The sequence below is a fragment of the Psittacula echo genome (assembly GCF_963264785.1).
Source record: "Psittacula echo genome assembly, chromosome: 6".
NCBI classification, from domain to species: domain Eukaryota; kingdom Metazoa; phylum Chordata; class Aves; order Psittaciformes; family Psittacidae; genus Psittacula; species Psittacula echo.
In genome coordinates, this window is record NC_137743.1 from 25,332,248 (window position 1) to 25,352,008 (window position 19,761).

Consider the following 19,761-nt stretch of genomic DNA (forward strand, 5'->3'; position numbering starts at 1 on the left):
CTGTTTTCTTCAGATCCTCAGGCTTGCCCTTTAGAGTTCTAGACACTTGGGTATTTTTTTGACAAAATTCTCCCCCAGACTGATGGGAATTTCTGCTAAAATAGACCTAAGGGCAGCAAATCTCTAGCAGAGTTTCAAACCTACAAGTTGATAGTATTTCAGTCATGTTTCAGCTAGAAACCCTGCTTTTATCAGGAATTCTATATATTCACTATAATAGAGAAACTAAACTTCCTCTTTAAGAAAGATTTGTAAAAATATGCTTACAGAGGTGACATTTCCTTCAGCAAGTTTCATGATGCTAAAGCTACCTTCCTCATCTTCAGTTCTTGGTTTCTTAGGGTTGGGTCCATCTTCACTGCTGCAAATGAGGATGAAAATTAATACAAACACTTGAAGTAAACTGTGCTGCCTACTAAGTAGAGAGTCAGTAAATTAATGAAATATACACTGAATACTGGACAAAACCTCATGATATAACTATTCCTAAATTAACACTAGACCAGTTTTCATTTTTCCTCACAGGCTGCACAAAGCAGACAGTAAAAACAGATCAAACTCTGTCTTGGCATAAAGCAAAGGCACTGCTTGCTGAAGGTGCAAGATTATTCATGCTTATTTCAGGAGTGAATTTACTTATACACATCTTTTCCACTTTTCTAAATATAGACTATCTCCAGTCACTTTATTTTGAAACTGTATACTGCATTAACATAATAATTACAGATTATGATTTACTGAATTACAGTATATTACATATAGTAATACATTACATATGTTACAGTATATTACAGTATATTACCCACTTCTGGTGATCCATGTGGGTGCTAGTGATGTTGATAGCAGTAGGCTGGAGAACATAAAGAAGGACTACAGAGCCCTGGGAAAGGTGGTTAGGGGCTCTGGAGCTCAGATTGTCTTTTCATCAATTCTCCAGGATACAGGGGGAAACCTTCAAAAAGCTAGGAGGACTGGCCAAGTTAATAAATGGTTAAAAGGATGGTGCCATAGTCAGGGGTTTGGGTGTTTTGAATACGGGACCCAAGTTAGTAGGCCAGGTCTACCGGGGGTTGGTAGAGCTGATCTGACAAGACGAAGAGTGGTTTTGGTAGGAGGCTTGCCAGGCTGGTCAAGGTTGCTTTAAACTAGATGTGTTGGGGGAGGGTGGCATCGTTCCATCCCAACACACCCAGTCAGTTGCCAGCACCTACAATAAATGCTCGGAGCAATGCAGAGATATTTCAGCTGCTCCAGCCAATGAGCCAGCTTCATTTGGAGCTCGGCTCAGATGCCTCTATACAAACGCCCGTAGCATAGGAAACAAACAAGAGAAATTAGAGATGTGTGCACGACTACAGGAGTATGATATAGTAGGCATGAAAGAAACATGGTGGGATGGCTCCTACAACTGGAATGTTGGAATGGAAGTTTACAGGCTCTCTAGAAAAGACAGGCCTGGCAGGCGGGGAGGGGGAGTTGCTATTTATGTTAGGGATAGGCTGGAAAGTATGGAACTCTGTCTGGGGATGGGTGAGCAGTTGACAGAGAGTTTGTGGGTCAGGGTTAAAGGGAGAGCAGCGATGGGGGACATCACTGTGGGGATCTGTTACAGACCTCCTGATCAAGAGGAATCTGTGGATGAAGCACTCTACAGACAGATAGGAACAGCCTCACGCTCGCAGGCCCTTGTTCTCATGGGAGACTTCAACCACCCTGAAATCTGTTGGAGTGAAGGTACGGCCCGGCACAAGCAATCCAGGAGGTTCCTCGATTGTGTGGAAGACAACTTCCTTCTGCAAGTGATTGAGGAGTCAACAAGGAGAGGTGCCATGCTTGACCTCGTGCTCACCAACAGGGAAGGGCTGGTTAGAAATGTGACGCTCCAGGGCAGTCTTGGTTGCAGTGACCATGAGATGGTCGAATTCGAGATCCTTGGGACAGTGAGAAGAGCATGCAGCAAGCTCACTGCCCTGGACTTCAAGAGAGCAGACTTTGGCCTCTTCAGGAACCTGATTAGTAAGGTTCCATGGGACACAGCCCTAGAGGGCAGGGAGGACCAAGACTCTTGGCTGTTATTCAAGGATCACCTGCTACAAGCTCAGGAATGTTGCATCCCAACTAGAAGAAAGTGCAGCAGGAGGGCCAGGAGACCTCCTTGGATGGATAAGGAGCTGCTCAGGAAAATTCAATGGAAAAAAGAGGCTTATAGAAGGTGGAAGCAGGGACAGGCGGCCTGGGAAGAATACAGGGATGCTGTCCGGGAAGCTAGGGACCAGGTGAGGAAGGCTAAGGCCTAGTTAGAATTGAACTTGGCTAGGGATGTTAAGGATAATAGGAAGGGATTCTATAGGTACGTAGCGAGTAAAAGACAGACTAGGGACAACGTAGGCCCCCTTTGGAAGGTATCGGGAGAACTGGCTACCCAGGATTTGGAGAAGGCTGAGGTTCTTAATGACTTCTTTGCCTCAGTCTTCACTGGCAAAGTCTCTGACCGCACCACCCAAGTCTTGGAAGGCGAACGCAGGGACTGTGAGAACGAAGACCCTAGGCCCACTGTAGGAGAGGATCTGGTTAGAGACCATCTTAAAAACCTAAATGTACACAAGTCCATGGGACCTGACGGAATCCATCCACGGGTCCTGAAGGAGCTGGTGAACGAAGTTGCTAAGCCACTGGCCATCATATTTGAAACACCATGGCAGTCAGGTGAAGTTCCCAACAACTGGAAAAAGGGAAATATAACCCCCATTTTCAAGAAGGGGAAAACGGATGACCTGGGGAATTACAAACCAGTCAGTCTCACCTCTGTGCCTGGCAAAATCTTGGAGCAGATTCTCCTGGAAGACATGCTAAGGCACATGAAAAACAAGGAAGTGGTTGGTGACAGCCAGCATGGCTTCACTAAGGGGAAATCCTGCCTGACCAATTTGGTGGCCTTCTATGATGGGGCTACGGAACTGATGGACGGGGCAGAGCAGTTGACGTCATCTGCCTGGACTTGTGCAAAGCCTTTGACACTGTCCCACATGACATCCTTGTCTCTAAATTGGAGAGACATCAATTTGATGGGTGGACCACTCGGTGGGTAAAGAACTGGCTGGATGGCCACATGCAAAGAGTTGTGGTCAATGACTCGATGTCCGGCTGGAGACCGGTAACGAGTGGTGTCCCTCAGGGATCGGTGTTGGGACCGGTCTTGTTCAACATCTTTGTCGGTGACATGGACAGTGGGATTGAGTGCGCCCTCAGCAAGTTTGCTGATGACACCAAGCTGTGTGGTTCGGTTGATACGCCGGAGGGAAGGGATGCCATCCAGAGGGACCTTGACACGCTTGTCAGGTGGGCTGATGCCAACCTGATGAAGTTTAACCATGCCAAGTGCAAGGTCCTACACCTGGGTCGGAGCAATCCCAGGCACAGCTACAGGTTGGGCAGAGAAGAGATTCAGAGCAGCCCTGCAGAGAAGGACTTGGGGGTGCTGGTCGATGAAAAAATGAACATGAGCCGGCTTCAGTGTGCACTCACAGCCCAGAAAGCCAACCGTATCCTGGGCTGCATCAAGAGGAGCGTGACCAGCAGGTCGAAGGAGGTGATCCTGCCCCTCTACTCTGCTCTTGTGAGACCTCACTTGGAGTATTGTGTGCAGTTCTGGTGTCCTCAACATAAAAAGGACACGGAACTGTTGGAACAAGTCCAGAGGAGGGCCACGAGGATGATCGGGGGACCGGAGCACCTTCCGTGTGGAGACAGGCTGAGAAAGTTGGGGCTGTTGAGCCTGGAGAAGAGAAGGCTGCGTGGAAGAAATTCTTTACTGAGAGGGTGGTGAGGCACTGGAATGGGTTGCCCAGGGAGGTTGTGAATGCTCCATCCCTGGCGGTGTTCAAGGCCAGGTTGGATGAGGCCTTGGGTGGTATGGTTTAGTGTGGGGTGTCCCTGCCCATGGCAGGGGGGTTGGAACTGGATGATCTTAAGTTCCTTTCCAACCCTAACTATTCTATGATTCTATGATTACATTTGGCATTCTCACCACATTTGTTGTAAATAGAAATAGCAATAAAAACTTAACATTTAAGTAAAAAAATTATTTACTCTTCAAAAATTACCTGCTAATTCCTGTACTGGAATTGATAGCTGCTACAAAACTGTTTATGTGGTGGCTTTTGAGTCTAATGACCCACACTCTCCACCAGCACACAAGAGCTTTATAAGCTTCCGAGTACAGCAGTCAAAAACCTGCTAGATAAACCCCAATTAAGTACATAAGAACTCTCAGGACATTTTAAGCTAATCGCAAAATGCTTTCCAAAGACTGTTGCTCTAAAAAAGCTAATTTTGAATTTAAGCTACTTTGTGGCTTTGTCCTTACAGAATCAGAATTACCAGGTTCGAAGGGACCTTCAAGATCATCGAGTCCAACCCATGCCTTACACCTTGACTAAACCATGTCACCAAGTGCCACATCCAATCTCTTATTAAACACATCCAGGGATGGTGACTCCACCACCACCCTGGGCAGACCATTCCAATATTTTATTATTCTTTCTGTGAAAAATTTCTTCCTAATATCCAACCTGTACCTTCCTTGGCGCAGTTTGAGACTGTGTCCTCTCGTTCTGTCAGTTGCTGCCTGGTGAAAGAGACCAACCCCCACCTGTCTACAACCTCCTTTCAGGAAGTTGTAGAGAGTGATAAGGTCACCTCTGAGTCTCCTCTTCTCCAGGCTAAACAACTCCAACTCTCTCAATCACGCCTCATAGGGCTTGGGGTCCAAGTCCCTCACCAGCCTCGTTGCCCTCCTTTGGACGCGCTCAATCATTTCCACATCCTTCTTAAACTGAGGAGCCCAGAACTGGACACAGTAGTCAAGGTGCGGCCTCACCAGTGCTGAGTACAGGGGAAGAATAACCTCCCCGTTTCTGCTGGCCACACCATTCCCAATGCAGGCTAGGATGTCATTGGCCTTCTTGGCCACCAGGGCACACTACCGGCTCATACAGGTAACATATATCAAGGTGTACGTTCAAACAAGGAACTTAACTGTAACATCTAATATGCCAATCTTTACAGCACGTCTTGGCAACAGAAGAAAATCAGATGCTGTGTTCTGTGTCACTTAATGTGACAGGCTACTGACACAGGAGAATCAATTTCAGTTTAAGAATGACTGAAAGCTACTCACCTATCTGAATGGCAGCACCTGTGTTCAAGGAATCCCAAAATAAAGTAAGAAGTTTTTCTCAAAAATTCTACTACTACAGTGAAAAGACTATATGGACAAAGCCAAGGCTCCTAGACTAGATGCCACTTTGCATTCTACAAGGTTAAAACTGATTTTAAAAACTGCATTGCACATTACAATCAACTATTAGAAGGCACTTGCACAGTCTTTTTACTTTCTATAGCACACCTTTCCCCTACTTTACAATCAGCATCTATCCCACTTTGTTTCAGCAGTTTTCTCTTATACTTAATTTTGTCCCTACCGAAATGAAATCCCTTCTCCTCAGCAACTCCTGTCATCCAACATAACCTTACTTATCACTCTAGGAGAAATTATTACTTCAGTTATGCCTCAGGACAAGAATAGGATACCTTGCTCCATCCTCAACCCTACTTTCTGGCTGACTTTGAACAAGGTGCTTAATTGTTTTGGACAGCAAATATGCCAGTCTGTAAAATGGAGAGAAACTGATACTTTTTTAACACCAGTGAGTTTACAACCTCTACTTGAACCAAAATCCTTGTATGTTGACGTGCTTTGATGAAAGGCACAAAGAACAATGAAAATTATCTTTCAGAATATTTTTCTCCAAAGCTGTTTTGCAATCAATTGCAATGTCTTGAAATCTTTTTCCTCCTGCATTATTTTCACTGATTCAAAATGCTTGGGGATTGGAGGAAGGAGGAGAACATAAATGCTGATGCTGCATTTAACTGCCGAGGACCAAATCCACAGCTGTCATTAATCAGTTCAGTACAGCAGAAACTAATGAATCCACACCCATTTATACCAGCCAAGGATCTGACATTTAGAATCTGTTACTGGCAATGCACTGATTACCAGTATTTTTAAACTGTAAAACGTGCAACAACTATTTGAGAAAAATTAATGAAATACAAGATTAATTTAAAACACCCACTTATGCATTTATATAGAAGCCTCTCACATATGCAAAGTTGGATGAGGCAACAGCCTCTCCAAAGCCAACCTAAGAAGGAAAAAGTAAAACACTTTCTGTTTTACTGGATTTTTTTAAACTACACAAAGATTAGCAAAAGTGAAACAAATGAATACTGAATATTAAAAACTGTGTTAAGATAGCATGCCTACATTTATGTCGCCTTAATCCCACTGGACCTTAAAAATTAAGTGGAGATGAATCTGGTCAATATGATGATAGGAGACACAAATTAGGCTTAGGAAAAAAAAAATAGGTCAGGAAAGCTTCTAGACAAACTTTTCAAAACATTTTGGTGAAATTATTTAGATCTGATAGTTTTAATAATTTGAATGTTATTTGTTGTTAAACATTTTTCTTCGTCATTGTCACAGTGCAATGCTTATTTAAATCTTCTTTATCAAAAGATTACATCACTCAGCTCTTCCTCAAACACAGAAAACCATACAGTTAACATTTCTGTTGAAGCAATGACAATACCATTATACCCATTCATTACTACAGCAATATCATTTATTCTGCAATTTCTAGAACTCTATTACCATTCATTCTTCTTTGCATAATTGAGTTTGTATCCTTTTATTTCCCTTACAGATTTTTTTAAACCAATTTTAATGCCCTACATAAATTTCTATCTTAATTATTTTTATACCTGCTTTCATCACCCTTCTAAAGGAAACCAGTTTTTAAACAAAATAGCTCTCCTACTTGCTTGTCAAATTGATGCCTTTGGGGTGATATGTTTTTAAGCGACTACCAATAAATTTTTGCTTATATGCTCTCTCTAGCTTGTTTGAATCTAGTTTTGCTTTCTTTGGTTTTGTTTTGGGTTTGTCTGGGGTTTTTTTTTAACTGGTTCTATCACCTTTTTAAAGTACACATAGAAATCTATTTATGTATACACACACACACACACACACACACAGAAACTGGGGCACAGAGCATGGACATAAGAGTTTGCTCAGTATGAATTCAAGGACACACCAGGACAAGACAGGCACACATAGCAACGAACAAAATAAAAAGCAAGGTGCTTCCCAGTTTGTATACAGAAATACATTCATCATTCTACAGAAGTAACGTGAGAAGTCCAATGTCATGTCTTGCCAAAGACAACATGCTGACAAGGCTCTAGCCATCCCCAGATAAGGGATATATGACAGCTCAGATAACCAAGGTCTCAGAATGGCTCAAAGACATTGTTACTAGCACTGAAAGGACTGAGCTAAAAAATGACAAAAGGGAGGGAGAAGGAGCTCATTAAGAACTCTCCAACATGTGAGAGTGGTGAGGCATGGAACAGGTTGCCCAAGGAAGTTGTGAATGTTCCATCCCTGTGTTCAAAGCCAGGGTGGACAGAGCCTTGAGCAACCTGGTCTCATGGAAGGTGTCCCTGCCCATGGCAAAAGGGTTGGAACTAGATGATCTTAAGGTCCCTTCCAACCCAACCCATTCTATGATTCTATGATCCCAGGGAACCCACTGGTCATATTATAAACATTCAATAAATTAAGCTCTAAGACACAGATTTCATTTCAGCTAATCGAGTTGGCTGGAGTGACAGTACTAATACAGTAGCAATTAAATGTTTATTCTTTATATCTGCAGCACAAATAAAGTAAACATAGTATACGTAACAACAACAACAAAAAAATCTTAAAAACTCTTCAGACAATAGATGTTTCAGAAAGCGTCTGTAGCAGTTTGATTCTTCAAGACATCCACATTTACTGCACAGAAGATAATAATGAAGCTGCTTTTCTTTTGATTTGGTATTCAAAAATGAAAGCTGCAGAACCACCTAAATTGAGCATGCTGAGAAAGAAGACTCATCTTTAAACTCAATTTAAAGCTCTGCAGCACTTATTGTAGAGCTAAATTAGACCCTCTGTTATTCTTATTTGAACTGCTTTGTTAACTACCAGTAGAGACCAGAGAGAGTAAGCTGCAACAGGTTGCTCAGAGAGGATGTTCAGTCTCCATCCAGACTGGGTGAAGCTGTAAGTTACATACTTAGGCCACAGATGACTCTGCTTTGACAGCAGACTGGGAAAGAAAGCTTCTGAGGCCCCTTCCAACCTGAGAGATTCTGTGACACCAAATACAGATATGAGGAAGTTACAGAACAGTTCCTAGTGTGTCTTGCCCAGTAATAGTAAGACCACTGTTAATCACAAAATACCCCAGACATACTGTGGTACCACAATATTCTCCACCCATCAGCATTTTTATAGTGTGTAGCTTATTGATTTTATGTTCCAAAGACCCTGAGACTGCTTCACCCAGCAAAAACAACTTGAAGTGTAAAACAAAGTTTAAAAAAATCCGTAGTACATCTCCAACTTACTTGTCTTTGAAGATGTCTTGAGCAGTCTTCTTGTCTTTTTTCTTGACAACCTCCTTTAGGGGGAAAAGTGCTTTTATTTTTTCAAGAGGACCCTGACACCTTTCTTTTACCACACTGGGCATCTCCAACATCTCTAAAAGGTGCTCTTCAATTGGTGGCAATGGCTCTTTGGGGTGAAAAGCCTTATGCTGCAAACACTGCAAGAAACAATTTCACCAAAGGAAAAATTTTAGTTTATGTGCTTTTAATATAATGTCCGTATGCCTGACATCATATGGTAAATGCAAAATATCTTCCATATTAAAGAAACAGTCTTCATATTGCTGAGAAATATTCCAGCTCACAAGTGCTCCAGTACAGAAGTGTATTGAAAGTCAATTGGTCAGCTGTTTGGGAAGCTAAATAATATTAAACAAGAACAGTGATGCAGATGAGTGTTCCCACACTCACTGGCATGAGTTCTATGAAAATTATTAGGAAAATCCCAGGAATGAAACAGTCATCTGCATCTATTCAGCTTTTTAACTTCACTTTGTCTTTAAAATGCAGTTCTATTATAAGAGTCACATGGCAGAGATTTCTACACATTCCAAAATTAGGAATTAGCAACAATATATATACCTCAATCATGTATTCCAGTTACTGTCACAGTTTGTTGTCCCTCAAAGAAAGTATTTCCTCTTGGTCAATAATACTCAACATGCACACAAGAGAAATTCTCACCAGCTTAAGAGCAAATGAAAAGAGAGAAGTTAAATGTGCACAGGTAAGACACAGAAAAAAGGTATGGTTGGAAATCAGCTTTGAAAGAGTGAGGGAATGAAGGCGCCTGACAGTTTACATCAAAGTTGGAACAGATGGTAGGAACTACAGAGAAGGCTTTTTCACCAAAGTGTAAAGGCAGTACACACAGTTAGGGAGCCAAGCAAAGGGAGAGAGGTAAGGTTAATGAGGCAGGCTATGGAAATTCCACTGAGAATTATAAAAGCAAAATAGGTATCTTAACTGTTCTGAAGTGTGGAATAGCAAAAGCGATGTATGTATACGTACATATAAAAATATATACAGATACTAGTGGATGCACACACACATGCATAAAACCACATAATCATAGAATGGTTTGGGTTGGAAGGGGCATAATGTACATGATTATTCTAAGCTCATTGTATTGGGTGTGTTAGACACAAGTGTGAAGGTAACCTCTCCCGGTAAACTAGAAATACAGCAGAAATTTGCTCCCCTGTTGGCTGTCAGACTTGCCATTAATTTAAAAAACAAAGCCAAAGCAAACAAACCCCTCTATTCATACTGAAAGGCTGCCAATAAAGAAAATCCAGACCATATGCTACACATCAATAGTGATGTGCTTTCATGCTGCTATTAAGATTCCAATCCATAATAGAGCATACTGTCAAAAGAAGGCAGTTATACAAGGCTATTGATTTGGAAAGACTTGTAATGATTTAAGGCATAATTACTTTGAAAGAGAGTAAAAATGTTGCCAGAAGCTGCAGTAATGGCTCTAGTGATACAAAAAAACCAATATTAAAACAACATTAGAGAACTGAATTAAACTCAGAAAGCAAAAACATTAAGTCTGCTGTTGTGAATATGTTTTCCATCTGAAATCATTATGAGTGCAGCTGGAAAAGCTGAGCAGATCGAGTAGCCACAACCTCCACTTGTTCCTCTTTTTAGAGTAGACAGCTACCTGTGAAACATGAGATGGTAGGTACCATCAAAACTCAGGTGCTAATTAGAAACTAAGTTGAACAGACTTAACCTATGCCCTGGACTTCAAGAGAGCAGACTTTGGCCTCTTCAGGAACCTGATTAGTAAGGTTCCATGGGACACAGCCCTAGAGGGCAGGGAGGACCAAGACTCTTGGCTGTTATTCAAGGATCACCTGCTACAAGCTCAGGAATGTTGCATCCCAACTAGAAGAAAGTGCAGCAGGAGGGCCAGGAGACCTCCTTGGATGGATAAGGAGCTGCTCAGGAAAATTCAATGGAAAAAAGAGGCTTATAGAAGGTGGAAGCAGGGACAGGCGGCCTGGGAAGAATACAGGGATGCTGTCCGGGAAGCTAGGGACCAGGTGAGGAAGGCTAAGGCCTAGTTAGAATTGAACTTGGCTAGGGATGTTAAGGATAATAGGAAGGGATTCTATAGGTACGTAGCGAGTAAAAGACAGACTAGGGACAACGTAGGCCCCCTTTGGAAGGTATCGGGAGAACTGGCTACCCAGGATTTGGAGAAGGCTGAGGTTCTTAATGACTTCTTTGCCTCAGTCTTCACTGGCAAAGTCTCTGACCGCACCACCCAAGTCTTGGAAGGCGAACGCAGGGACTGTGAGAACGAAGACCCTAGGCCCACTGTAGGAGAGGATCTGGTTAGAGACCATCTTAAAAACCTAAATGTACACAAGTCCATGGGACCTGACGGAATCCATCCACGGGTCCTGAAGGAGCTGGTGAACGAAGTTGCTAAGCCACTGGCCATCATATTTGAAACACCATGGCAGTCAGGTGAAGTTCCCAACAACTGGAAAAAGGGAAATATAACCCCCATTTTCAAGAAGGGGAAAATGGATGACCCGGGGAATTACAAACCAGTCAGTCTCACCTCTGTGCCTGGCAAAATCTTGGAGCAGATTCTCCTGGAAGACATGCTAAGGCACATGAAAAACAAGGAAGTGGTTGGTGACAGCCAGCATGGCTTCACTAAGGGGAAATCCTGCCTGACCAATTTGGTGGCCTTCTATGATGGGGCTACGGAACTGATGGACGGGGCAGAGCAGTTGACGTCATCTACCTGGACTTGTGCAAAGCCTTTGACACTGTCCCACATGACATCCTTGTCTCTAAATTGGAGAGACATCAATTTGATGGGTGGACCACTCGGTGGGTAAAGAACTGGCTGGATGGCTGCATGCAAAGAGTTGTGGTCAATGGCTCGATGTCCGGCTGGAGACCGGTAACGAGTGGTGTCCCTCAGGGATCGGTGTTGGGACCGGTCTTGTTCAACATCTTTGTCGGTGACATGGACAGTGGGATTGAGTGCGCCCTCAGCAAGTTTGCTGATGACACCAAGCTGTGTGGTTCGGTTGATACGCCGGAGGGAAGGGATGCCATCCAGAGGGACCTTGACACGCTTGTCAGGTGGGCTGATGCCAACCTGATGAAGTTTAACCATGCCAAGTGCAAGGTCCTACACCTGGGTCGGAGCAATCCCAGGCACAGCTACAGGTTGGGCAGACAAGAGATTCAGAGCAGCCCTGCAGAGAAGGACTTGGGGTGCTGGTCGATGAAAAAATGAACATGAGCCGGCAGTGTGCGCTCGCAGCCCAGAAAGCAACCGTATCCTGGGCTGCATCAAGAGGAGCGTGACCAGCAGGTCGAAGGAGGTGATCCTGCCCCTCTACTCTGCTCTTGTGAGACCTCACTTGGAGTATTGTGTGCAGTTCTGGTGTCCTCAACATAAAAAGGACACGGAACTGTTGGAACAAGTCCAGAGGAGGGCCACGAGGATGATCGGGGGACCGGAGCACCTTCCGTACGGAGACAGGCTGAGAAAGTTGGGGCTGTTGAGCCTGGAGAAGAGAAGGCTGCGTGGAGACCTCATAGCAGCCTTCCAGTATCTGAAGGGGGCCTACAAGGATGCTGGGGAGGGACTCTTCATCAGGGACTGTAGTGACAGGACAAGGGGTAACGGGTTCAAACTTAAACAGGGGAAGTTTAGATTGGATATAAGGAAGAAATTCTTTACTTTAAGGGTGGTGAGGCACTGGAATGGGTTGCCCAGGGAGGTTGTGAGTGCTCCATCCTTGGCGATGTTCAAGGCCAGGTTGGATGAGGCCTTGGGTGACATGGTTTAGTGTGGGGTGTCCCTGCCCATGGCAGGGGGGTTGGAACTAGATGATCTCAAGGTCCTTTCCAACCCTAACTATTCTATGATTCTATGATAACCTGGAGTTTCTAATTCCAAACAGTCCCTTTTAAACTTGCTTCATCTTCCTTCTGTGCTCAGCAAGAACCACTGCTACCTTCACCAGCTAGAAGCAACCCACACCGCCACCGGCATTCAGACTCACTGTTGTGTTCATGCGTGTTGCCAGCAACATACTAGCTCCTCCTTGCTCTTCCTTATTTCCTTACATTTCTAGCCTAGAGATGTAGCAAGCTTTCAGAAACAGGGGTCATGCTAAGATGCTGGTCAATGAAATGAAGAAGTGGGCTTTTCAAAGAATTTATTCCATGATAAGCAATGGCATAAATGCATGAATAGACAGGAATTTACTGCAAGAAAGCATCTTGCCTTGTTCCCTTCCACACAGCATTTAGAAACACACTTTTGTAAAGAACATATTTTAGCAAATCAATAATAAATCCTACAGCAACCTGGTAGTATTTAAAGCCTTAGAAATAAGAGACAGATTCGGCTAACTAAAAGATAAGCATCTAGCCTATCTCTACACCACCAAAATGATCATTTACTTATGATCTCCAAAACAAGAAGGATCAATTACTTTCCCAAGTTCTTATTCCATGGATTACGGAACAGGCTTGGACAAGTCAGCTGACACTAGTTATCTAGCTTTTGGGTGGTTAAACCTGTGTGAACTGAATCCCAACACGAGTGTCTTAAAGTTCAGTTTACAGCTAGTTTCTGACAATTTCAAAATGACCTTCCAAGAGATCCACTACGTTCAACTAAAGATAAGATTATTTTTTGTTGAAAGCCCTTAGACTTCTGTGAGCAACCTCCTGTCCCCTTCCATTCTGCTTTTTGGAAGAACATAACTGTCGTGGTTTAAGGCCAGGCCGTAAATTAGAACCACGCAGTCTACTTCCCCCCACCCCTTCTTCCCCGCCCCGCTTGTGAAGGGATGGGAAGGAGAATCGAAAGAATGCAACTCCCATGGGTTGAGATAAGAACGGTTTAGTAACTAAGGTATAACACAAATCACTGCTACTACCACCAATAATAATAATAACAATAAGAGAAATAACAAGGGAAGAGAACATAACACCTCACTGACTGATACCTCGCCCCCCACCCAGCAGCAAACCAGCCCTTCCGGGTCACTCTCAGTTACATCCTGGGCATGATGTGCTGTGGTATGGAGTACCTCTTTGGCTAGCTTGGGTCAGGTGTCCTGTTCCTGCTTCCTCCCAGCTTCCCCTCCTCCCTGGCAGAGCATGAGACTCACAAAGTCCTTGGTCAGAGTAAACATTCTGACCAGCAACTGAAAACATCAGTTTTATCAGTATTATCCCCAGGCTGAAAGTCAAAAACACAGCGCTGCACCAGCCACTAAGAAGTAGAAAAAAAATGACTGCTACTGCTAAACCAGGACAATAACCATACACTCCAACCATTTATAAACAAGCTCAGTCCTCTAGGGTCACTTACACACTTTACACAAGAGCCATTACAGCATATTTAGAGGCAGATTCTTCAGCTGGATCCCATGAAATACGTGATGCTGCAGGCTACTGTGCTCACAAGCCTTCCACCAGGTCTGTCTCAGTACAGAGGAATTGGTTTATTGGCTATCAAATAAAATGCACTGTGTTCCCCAAATATCGTACGTGTTTCAAATCCCTGTATTTAAGAGGAACAACTTAAACAGTGATGGTGGAAGTCTGCTACCACAAAAGCAATGGAAGTTCACTCAGGCTTTTCTCGAAGCAAGGAATAGAAGTTGAAACTCTGGATGTAGGATATTCCTCATCTTCCACTCCAGCAAGCTTAACAACTGCTTTCCACCACTCTCTCATTTCCTGATGCCTACCACTACTTCCAGAGACATAATTTAGCTTGACGTTTCTGTTTAAATCCTGGCTCTTGTCACTTACCATTCCAAATATCTTCATAAGGTAACAGAGCAAGGAAATTAAGAAGTTCATCTTTTCTTCGGAGTTATTTTTCCAAACTATTTGTAGGTCCTGTTTAGCCTAATCAATTTATTGGCTACATTCAAAAAATTATGCATAATTTTTCTTTGTATTTCTTCAGGAACCAGCAGTGCCACTAGGTCTACGAGCAAAATATTAAGAATCTGGAACACCTTTGCAGCAAATGAGAGAACAATCTGTCTGCCACTTACACAGATTAATAGCAGTTTTGTAACCACAACAAAAAAAAAAAAAAAAAAAAAAAGGGGGCTGTGCATGGCCAAAAGAAAGCACTAAAGGGACTGGCAATTTAAGGCTTTATAAACAGCAAGCACTGTGGACAGGAACTGTGTACTACCCAGCACATCAAAACAATCAATAAATACTTGTTCCACCAGTAGCATTCCCCCTTACAAAAAATCCTATTATCCTCTAAGGAAATTGGTGATTTACACAGTTACTCTCTTCTAGCAGCCCTTGACTCAACTGCTACAACACCATCATCACACTGTTCCAGAAGACAAATGAAACACCTAGAGAAAGATCTGTCATTTCCAGGCAATATCCACTGAACCAAAAGAATGCAAAATTGTATCTAGCAATACAACAGGGGATATTCTATCCCGTGTGTTTCATCTACAAGCAAAACTATTTTTTAATACCTAAGCTTCAAAATCCTTCCTAAAATACTAGCCATGCAGAGATCAATCCATTTTTAGCTCTTGCCCAGAAATAACCTTCTACTGACCAAATCTGGCATTCAGTTTACACATTGTCTTGTCAAGATGACTGGCAGAATTCAAAGGGAACACTGAGTTCTTAAAGTTTCAATCAGAGTAAGATTTGAAAAGAGTGGGCTTACATATATTCCTGAAACATATATATGACCTTCAGATCCTTTGGTTCTTTTGACAATACCGCGGTAGCGTGGCTAGTGGATGCTGGGGTAAGGTTTCTTAATTTAAAAAAAAATACTTGTAAACTGAAAAAAAATTATTTGCAATTGTTGAGATATGATGAACATGGCTGCTTTAACACCATTTCTGGTCAATTTTAAGAGTGGAGTCATGCACTCAATATATCTCCATGGCTCTGTATACAATACAATTCTGCAGCTGCATAAGTAATAATATAATTTTCCTTATTTTTGAATTTGCTGTGTCATTTTTTGAACACTGGAATTCCAAAGTATAATTAAGTCTCTCATCCTCACAGTTGCAATGAAAACCTCCATGATATGAAAGGAATGTAAATCAAAATGTAGACAGCTTGATGCAATAACTGCAAGAAGTGTGAACTGTTCAGCTCGCCTGTAAAGTGCATCAGCTCAGACACCCAAATGGAATATATTAAATGTCAACAGTGTTGACCATTTACTACTGACCAAGTTCACTCAGACTGATCGGCTTTGGAAACACTGCCAGATGTAACAGTGGACAGAAAAGTGACTGCTCAAGATTTGACAGGACACAGAATTAGAAGCTGAAGAGATCCCTGATTTTCAGTCAGTTTCTCTCTGCCCAGAAGTTGAAGACTGAGACTATGTCCACACTGTGATCACTGCAATACAGTGTTGAGATACCCAAGCAAGTTTTAATTTGTCTAGCCTAGGTCCTGTAAATATCACTGATGCTGTTGCAGACACCACAGCACAGGTGTTATTTCCTTTCCTCCCTGGAAATTGAAAAATTTAAGAAGTCTTATGTCAGAGAACATAGAAATCACTGGCTACCCTACTTGCTACTTAAATACAAAAGAATTTATATTCCATCTTCACAATACACATCTTTCCAATGTGAATCAAAGACAGAAAGGTGAAAAGCCTTAACAAAACAAGGTTTTTAGAAATGCCATGTAGTTCATCTCACCTGATACAGCCTCTGAAAATGAGGGTTTGGGATTTTGCTGGGCTTAAACAGGTCCTCAAAAGTTTCTCTGTCATCAGCTTCATAAATCAAACTCATGGAATCAATCAAAGAGTCAACAGCAGATAACTGATCCCCTAAGGCAGCAATAACATACAAAGAAAAGTAAATACGCTTACAGATGGATGCATTTCCTGGAAAAATTTCTAAATGAAGATTCACTTCAGAACGTGAGATTTTGACCAAGTCATTACATGCTACAGAATACACTACAGATATAGACATGCCAATACAGAATAACGGACACAATAATAAACACCCTACTTTATTTAAGGACTACAGTGTAAAGTCATAAAGCTTTTCTTTTCCCCCAAGACGTCAATTATTGCTGCCCTTCTGCTCCCATTTTTCTTCTTTTTCAAGATGTTTGTATTTGCAACAGAATGCTTATAGGCCATGTAGAAAATAATAATAATAGTAGATTTGAAGAACTAAAGGGCATAATATGAATTTTTAAAGTTCTGATGGCAAATTAACATAGTTCACAACAGTCAACTATTGCTTTGGTAAGTCAGGTTTGGGATTTGTTCTCAAACTACTGGTTAGAGGCAAGAAAACAGAAACTGTTTCAGAAACAAACCAGCATGCTTTATATAGCCTGATGTGCACATATCCATTTAATGAATCTCATAACAAATTTTAGAAGTGGGAGTTGATATTAAACTACATCCATTTAAACTCATTGCTATGCAAAATTCTCAGAACAGTGAGTTAAGCTTTGTATGGCTGCATGCTCTATGTCTCTCCAAAGACAACCTCCATCTGAACCTGGACACCAGTAGTGCATGCTTCAAAAAAACCCCAACACACCACAGAAAATAAATTCTTTGTCTTGTACGTTATATTAACAGGCCATACTGCAACTGGCTACAGGACCAGCTTTGAATGAATGGAGCTGACGCCTCTGTTCTAATTCTAACTGGCTAATCACACATCATAGCTCCCACAGGGTTTGCCATTTAGTCTCGCAAATGAGTTCAAAGATCAAAGGATACAGAGGACTAAATCTCCACTCTCTATATTAAGATCCTGTGAGACTATTAATCCCATAACCCAAGACAGAAGCCATTTAAAAGGACAGTTTTAAAAGACTGTGGGCAAACCTCAAGTCTGCTCAGCTTGCAACTAAGCTGGCAAAGTTTTGCTACAGGCTTTACTCATCAAGATCACATCACCATAATATACTCCCAAAGGGACAGGGTTGTTCTTCCTAAGCCAAAGTAATGACAAAGCTTATGTTTCCATTGGAAAGCCAGATATTCCTTTTTAGAGTATCTCAAATGAAGACAAATAGGTTACCTTGCCCAGCTGCCCAGCGAATTACTATCTTACCTGTAGGAATGCATTTTTTATTGTTTTTCAAGGATGAAAATATATACTGTCTTAAGTCTTCCATGTAGGGTAGTTGCACATAGATGAGACACTAAGTGAGGCAAAAGAAGAAACCACTGAGCCTGAAGAAAATAATCTAAAAGATCCCAGAGTGCCCTATCAGGGCAATATAAACATAAGAAAAAGCCAAAGATATACTATCTGTGTGCATGAAAATATTTAAATAAAACATTTACAGAGCAACACAGTTTTAAGCAGAATAAAACACAGAATTATTTTATAATATAGTGATGACTATACTCATTTTTTACTGGTAGAAAAAAAGACCTTTCAGGTCATCCAGTCATTTTTCTTGCACAGAGTTCCAACCAGCCAAGCTTTAAATAAGCCATATACTGGTGCTTTGGGAGGTTTCATCATAGCTTACTGTGTTCAAAAGTTGTTTTTTTTTTTTTCTTTTTTCATTCTCAGACTCATGTTTTCTTTATTCAAATACCTCTTCCAGTTCATACCACCCTAAATAATTCCTTTCCATCCTTTATGTTTATGTCCTTCAAAAGCCTGAAGATTGCTATGTCCGCCCCCACCTTCGTCACTGCTTCGCCATGTTATACATATTTAGCTCTTTCAATAGTCTCTCGTAAGTAAGATCAGTGGAAACATGCTGCAAAAATACTGATATGTGTTGCTTCTGGGTGTCTCAGAATTTTTTATATATATATTTCATATATGATTATGCTGCATACAGAATTCCTGTTTGTTTCTAAGAAACACTTCTTTTCCCTCCTGTTTCTTAAAATAACCTTTTCAAGTAAATACTGTCTTCCAAACTCTCCAGATGAATTTGAACAACAGCTTTAAATGCTGTGTCCTCCTCCCCTCAGTTCCAGTTGACTTGGAAATTTAACGACAACAGCCTAGTTGGACATGCTTGAAATGCCACATCAACTATCAAATTCAAATTCTGCACTACCAAGCAACCTGGAAATAAATACGCAGTTTAAGAAACTGAAGGAATCCAGTATAACATCAGACTGTATGCAGAGAGGTAGATAGTCACACAGCAAAAAAGCAGTGGCAACTTATTACATAACTATGGGATTATACTGGTTTTAGATACCAAAATTTTTGAGAGTTCCAGGATAGTAAAATGAAATTATTACTATGCTATTGAAACAAAAATCAGTATTATTTAAATCTGTAATATAGAGGATACTAGTGGAAGCATATTACATTATTTTTCCATGTATTTTTTCTAGGGAATTTTCTTATATTTTGTTACCTCTTTGTCCTAACAGTATTATGACTGAAAAGTCACATTGGTTTCTTCTGGTATTACAAAACACTGCATATGGTTCAAATATGATCATTTATTAATTGGTATTTGCAAAGCATCAGTATGGAAGCTCTTTACAGAAAGGTAAGAGTGAAAAATTACCTCATATGCATCCTTAATACATGGAAAAGCTGCTCCAATTTGTGGGTTGCTTCTTCTATCATAAGCATAACGTACTACAGCTACCACTTTCAACTCATCCAATGCATGAACAAGGGCAGAAAAAGCAACTGCTGCATTCTGGAAGGGAAAAAAAAAAAAAAAAATAAAATCCACACAGTCCTGCAAGCTGTTATTAGCCTGCTGAAATACATCTTTCACAGTGAACTCTACTGCACTGATTTTACTCAAGACTAGCTCCCATTTCAGCTATAACTTCAACAAAAGCATTTTTCATGTTCGAAAAATGGAGAAGCAGAAAGGTCAAATCTCATCATGACAGTGTATCAATTCAAAGCTGAGCAAACTTTAGATCTAGCACATTCCACCTTTTCCACTAGGTGTGAAGAGCTCTCAGAAGTATTACAAGAGAGAGAGAAAAAGAGGGAAGACAGACCCTTAAAGGAACACATCATAGCACCATACAGTGAGGTTTTTATCTCTGATTTTTAAAATAATTTGGAGGTCTGGTCTAAACAACACAGTGACAGAGCTTACCGTTGCTCTGCATGTGAATGGACTTAAGCACCAATTCTAGGTTCCAAATGCTCTTGCACAAGCATGGTATTTACCAGTTTCTCATTA

The 19,761-nt window shown here is 41.6% G+C and overlaps 1 protein-coding gene across 3 annotated transcripts in view; it reads right to left on the reverse strand.

The window, feature by feature from the left end:
- XRCC5 (X-ray repair cross complementing 5) overlaps nt 1-19,761 on the reverse strand; it is a gene marked incomplete at its 3' end in the record, with an annotated part of 59,775 nt that overhangs the window by 17,539 nt on the left and 22,475 nt on the right. For all 3 annotated transcript variants that reach the window (XM_080622212.1, XM_080622211.1, XM_080622213.1), the window contains exons 11-15: nt 19,120-19,257; nt 17,682-17,772; nt 16,293-16,426; nt 8,527-8,723; nt 268-361 (exon numbers count right to left, since the gene is read on the reverse strand). In XM_080622212.1, the coding sequence (XP_080478338.1) occupies nt 268-361; nt 8,527-8,723; nt 16,293-16,426; nt 17,682-17,772; nt 19,120-19,257 (654 nt within the window). The remainder of the gene's footprint in view (nt 1-267; nt 362-8,526; nt 8,724-16,292; nt 16,427-17,681; nt 17,773-19,119; nt 19,258-19,761) is intronic.